We start from the raw sequence: 6,000 nt of genomic DNA on the forward strand, positions 1-6,000 counted from the left end.
TGTTTAGGATCACTGACAACTTTTTAGAAAAGCCATCCTATTTGTTGATCACTTCATAGCTACATTTTGCAGCTTATGCATATGTGGCATTCCCCCAGAAGATGGCAGCACATAACTAAAGTTGCATTGCACCACCTTTCGAGCTATTCCGCTGAAAAAGATGACTACTGATAATAACAAAAATTATTATAAGAATTATAATAACATAAAAATAAGTTCTTACGATTTAATCCATAAAAATAACATTATTTATTGCTGTTATTATTATCTATTATTATTTTTCATATAATAATTAAAGGGGACATATCACAAAAAAAATGACTTTTTCCATGTTTAAGTGCTATAATTGGGTCCCCAGTGCTTCTATCAACATAAAAAAATGTGAAAAAGATCAACCCAGTAACTTAGTTTTGGTAAACCATTCTCTGCAAGCAGAGGCCATTGAAATTTGTCTCCCCCTGTGATGTCAGAAGGGGATAATCCGACCACTATCCAACAACTGCACTGACATTGAGTCCATTAAGTCCAGAGATCAACTCATTTGCATTTTAAAGGACACACCCAAAAACACACCACATGTTTATCAAACCTACAAAGTGGCAATTTCTATAATAAATTATCTATATGATATTTTGAGTTAAAACGTCACGTACATACTCTGGGGACACCAAATACTTATTTTATCTAAAAAAAGTCTTGTGAAATGTCCCCTTTAATAATATTGCCGGTTACAATATTATCAATAACAATATAATCAATAATAATAATAATAATAATAAATAACAATAATAATGGGAATTTATTTAAATGTAAAGGTTGAAAGTTTAGAATTAGTTATTACTTTAATGTTATCCACAATAAACAGAAATGTGAAAAATAATGAGTTGTCTTATACTGGAATATCATTATAAACATGTATTACGAGCATTTTTATTTGTAGTAGATACAGAACAACACAAAGAAACAAAAGACATAGCGGACCCTGATAAATAACTGTGCGAAACCTTACAGACACACCTTCAAATTCCTTCTTGGTACTTTCCTGTTGACCCCTCTGACAGGCTGAGTTGGTTGAGTCCGGTATTTAAGTCACTGCTTCACACTCGTACTGTACAGTATGTTATTTTGTGATGCCTCGTAAACAACAACGCGATACTTCTCTGCTCATGAGTGCTTTGCAACTTTAAAAAATGTCTTTAAAAATGCCAAGCTGATAGATGACTACAGACTGTTTCGAGGCGAAATTTAGACGCAACAGAGTCACTAGTATAGATTTAAATTCTTTAACACGACCAGCATGTTGCCTTGGAAGAAGAACAAGTTCGAGCTGATCGAGGAAGACAAGCAGCAGTCCAAGCAGAAGGGCTATGCGGTGAGCCTCAACTACTCCGCGCTCACCTCCTTCGCCAAATCGTGCCCGGAGAGCGCGCTTAATCGAGTCGGGAGCATGTTCAAATCCAAGAGGAAAAAGGTCAAGATCACCAGCGAGGACCCTACGTACACGGTGATGTACTTGGGCAACGCCACGACCATCCAGTCCAAGGGAGACGGATGCACGGACGTGGCCGTCAGCAAGATCTGGGCCAAGAGCGAGATGGGCAAGAACGGTACCAAGATGAAGCTGACCGTCAGCTCGCAAGGCATCCGTATGGTGCACGTGGACGAGAAAACCAAGAGACCTGGACATTTGTATTTATTGCACAGGATCACATACTGCGTCGCGGATCCGCGCCTTCCCAAAATCTTCGCCTGGGTGTACCGGCATGAGATGAAGCACAAGGCGGTGATGCTGCGCTGCCACGCCGTGCTAGTGTCCAAGCCGGAGAAAGCGAAGGCGATGGCGCTTCTCCTCTACCAGACCTCGGCGACAGCTCTGGCCGAGTTTAAAAGACTCAAAAGAAGGGACGACGCCAGACACCAGCAGCAGCAGTTGATAGGGGAGCAAACCATCCCTCTGGTCCCACTGAGGAAGCTGCTTAACGGACAATGTTACTATAAACCTCCGGTGGAGCGCAGCCGGAGCGCACCCAAACTGGGCTCCATCACGGAGGACTTGATGGGTGAGGAGGAAGAGGAAAAAGCCATGCACTTCGAGTGCGAGGATATTTTAGACTCAGACAGTGACTGTGTGTCCAACGGCAAGCAGGAACTGTGCCAGATTATCAATGATTTAGGATCCATGAGTATAGGGAACGATGTGCAGACGCTACGGGCAGACATGCGTGTTACGCGCCTGCTGTCTGGAGAGAGCACGGGCAGCGATTCCTCCATAGAGAGTAACCCGGAATCTGTGTCTGTTCCCGATGGCAGTGTGGATGGAAAGATGCAGGAAGTCGGCTGATTTCTTTAGCTAACTGCTTTCAAGAAAACAATAATGACTAAAAAAAGAGGGTTTGGGAAAAGTGCCACATCCTTACGACTTGAAAGCGCACTGTTTGGTGTGGATTAATAAAGGAGCTGCCTGCTAGGCATCATTTTTGGTCCAAATCATGCATACAATTCCTGTGTGTTTAGGTCGCTCGATAGGATTTGTGTTCAGAAAAACCCAAAATGATGTCTAGGTAAGCAACTCATTAGGTTTTGAGACTTTTTGGACACTTGCACAATAATCCCACATAGCTGGGGCCTGAAAGGAAGCACCAGAGTTGCTCTGCGCAATAATAAGTCTCTGTTTAACCTGGTGTAAGAGAGTTTAGGAAAGAAATTGTTTACCTAATATGTTTTTCTAAAGAAAATGCTTTTATAAACACCAGTCCTACTTTCACTACTTTCTTTCTTTCTTTCTTTATGGATGGATGAATGGTATCCAAGTATGTAAACATGATCCTTTCAGGATGTTCTGTTTGTATTGTTTTTTTTTACTTTGCACTGTGGTGGAACTCGGACAAGTATTATCTTATTATTTATGTGCATAATATTGTTTTCCTATAAATGTTCTTACAAACATAAATGTTTATCTTTGCTGTGCAAAAGAAAAATGATCCCGATGTACAGAGATGTGTATATATATATAAAATGCATAATGTGTAAACAAAATGCATTATTTTTTAAAGAATGTGGTTTGTTTCTGTGAAGACCAATAAAAAGTCAAATGGATATCAAAGACTCATCAGATAAATATATGATATATGATTCATCAGCTAAATATAACTATGAAAAACTGTACTTTTATACAGGACCTTGCACTGGATCTGCAAGCTTTTGCATTACACTGCTAATAACAGCATGTGTTTACACATACATAAATTAAGCCTGCTTGCAGTCACACAGATTGCCAATTGCAGTTAAATTTACTTTACAGACTCACATGCGTTTTGCTGTTTGTTTTATGGTCCCTTTGCTGTCACATTTTTTCTTGTCACTTAAGGGAGAGCTGCACATTCCCTGCGGTGATCATTTATAATAATGGTAGAGATACGGAAGCAGTAGTGGCACAAACTTACCAGCTCTGCATTTTATCATGGTTTTCTTTTCCTAAGGTACAGATGCAAATAGGTAAAAAATATGCAATATGAATTAAGAAGCAGAATGTGTAAACCAATAGGGTGTAATATGTCTATTCGAAAACTAAATACATATAGGGCTACGCAATATCGACCAAAATTCATATCTCGGTTATGGATTTCGGTATGAATATTGCGGTATTCTCAACAAAGAGGAATGCATGCCTACATGCAAGTCGAGGCTGGTTGTGAGATGTCAAAATCACCTTTCTTGAAACAGCTGATGAAAATTAAAAATTGGGAAAGCTTGGGTTGGAAAGTTTACGTCTGACCTCAGTGTATGGCAGAGCTTCTCTTGCAAAGGAGGGTCATATCAGACATAGACAGTATTGTCTCATACTATGTACCACTGGGAAAAAATACCAATATATTGCCAAAATATAGTGCTCACCCTTACTCTGATGTCACAGTTTAGAGAGCAGGGCAAAATAATGCAGTCAATAGCTATGACTTGCTTTTTCATACTCGTTCTCTCAGGCTCCCAACTCTGAATCACCATAAAAACATTTTGTGCATGTGACACATCACTTTGATACTGCTAAAATGATCTTGCATGACATAATAAGTCTATATGCATGCAGTTAACTATTTATATGTTTTTCAATAATAGTCCTGTTGCTCCCCTTAAAGATTGAATTAATTAAATATAACTCATTCTTTCAAAGTAGATACATTAGCAAATATAAGACATTAATCATCATCAAAATAAATAAGTGTACTTCAAATAATAGAATATATATGTATATATATTTATGGATGGATAATATGTATGTATGTATGTATATATATATATAAATACATAATATGTATGTATGTATGTATGTATGTATGTATATATATATAAATACATAATATGTATGTATGTATGTATGTATGTATATGTAAATACATAATATGTATGTATGTATGTATGTATGTATGTATGTATGTATGTATATATATATATATATAAATACATAATATGTATGTATGTATGTATGTATGTATGTATGTATATATATATAAATACATAATATGTATGTATGTATGTATGTATGTATGTATGTATGTATGTATGTATGTATGTATGTATATATATATATATATATATATATATATATATATATATATATATATATATATATATATATATATATATATATATATATATATATATATATATATAGTTGTTTTAAAAGTTTTAAATATAGAAGTCCATCCATATTTATTTTTCAATTTTTTTTATTAAGATATAAATAGAAAATACTGTACTTTTTTTTATTTTCATTCCTAAATGTCTTCTTTAGGCATTGTCAGTGTTTAGTGTGACCTCTCTTGGCACTAAACACATCTTGAGCGTTTTTGAGCAGGATGAAGTAAAAAGAAATTAGAAATTAGGATTTCATTTTATTTAGTTTTAAGAGATCCTGCAGTTTCCTGCTATTGCTCAAGTGGAAGGGGAGTTTACCCTAAAAACCTGACACATCAGTTTACATTTTTATACAGTGTGTAATACTACATACACATTTCCTGTACTTTCTGGATGTATTATATTAAAGAGACTGAGAAAAAATTATATATGATCATTATAACATTGCAAAACAACACATCTAATTGTGGCATGGTGGCTTAAGACATTTTCACACTGTATATAAATATAGATACAAAAGATATAAATACTGCAGGTTCAAACCATTTACCTAAACTAGCTAGGCGGATGGGCAGATCTATTATTTATAATTGTTAAATACTTTGTCTATAGCATTCTGAGGCAGTGATGAAGTAAGTACACAAAGTGAAAAGCTTTTATTATTTCTATGGGAGTGATGATGTTCCTTCAATATAGCTTTTCTGCTGAGACGGGTTTGGCTTGGCCATGAAAAGCAATATGCGCTTAAATAATGCAGGCTGTTGTTTAAAGTCATGCAGTCTCACAGGTTAGTCTCCTCCTGTTACACCTGTCTAAAACAAGAATGCTCACCCACAACCTCTCTCTCTTTCACACACATACACAGGATTCCCTAATGTTTGAGTCACTTTTTTTGCGTCGGCGTATATGTACACAGGAACATGTATGATGTAATCGCAAATACCCTCTGTTGCAATGTGGATTACAAGATCATATTGATGTTAACAAAGCATTTATTAACTTGACCACAACATGTACTATTCAAGTATTTGTGGATTATTTGAAAAAGTAAAACAAACAGATTCAACAGAAAACACATTAGGACAAACAATAACAAATACAGCCCAGTACAGACAGAGACAGAATAGACAAACAGACAGACAGATTTACAGACACAGATAGAGTTTCAGGTTTTATTGAACACAAACACATGCACAGTACATTTAGTGAAATACAGACCGCCAGACATGATCATCTATAAATAATGATTATCTAAAAATAAGCATCAGTTTGTAAAACTCACACGACATATAAAAGCAAATATAAAAATTGTTTTGAGACTACAAGAATGACCATCTTTACATAAACTATCAGATATTTTAACTACAA

At 35.8% G+C, this 6,000-nt stretch overlaps 1 protein-coding gene across 1 annotated transcript; it reads left to right on the forward strand.

Moving 5' to 3' along the window:
• The first annotated feature begins 1,103 nt into the window (after positions 1–1,103).
• fam43a (family with sequence similarity 43 member A) lies at positions 1,104–3,096 on the forward strand. The gene has a single exon (XM_055184627.2). It carries the CDS (start codon positions 1,298–1,300, stop codon positions 2,339–2,341), a length of 1,044 nt encoding a protein of 347 aa, XP_055040602.1. The 5' UTR covers positions 1,104–1,297; the 3' UTR covers positions 2,342–3,096.
• The last annotated feature ends 2,904 nt before the right edge of the window (positions 3,097–6,000 follow it).

This window comes from Misgurnus anguillicaudatus, chromosome 14 (assembly GCF_027580225.2).
Source record: "Misgurnus anguillicaudatus chromosome 14, ASM2758022v2, whole genome shotgun sequence".
NCBI classification, from domain to species: domain Eukaryota; kingdom Metazoa; phylum Chordata; class Actinopteri; order Cypriniformes; family Cobitidae; genus Misgurnus; species Misgurnus anguillicaudatus.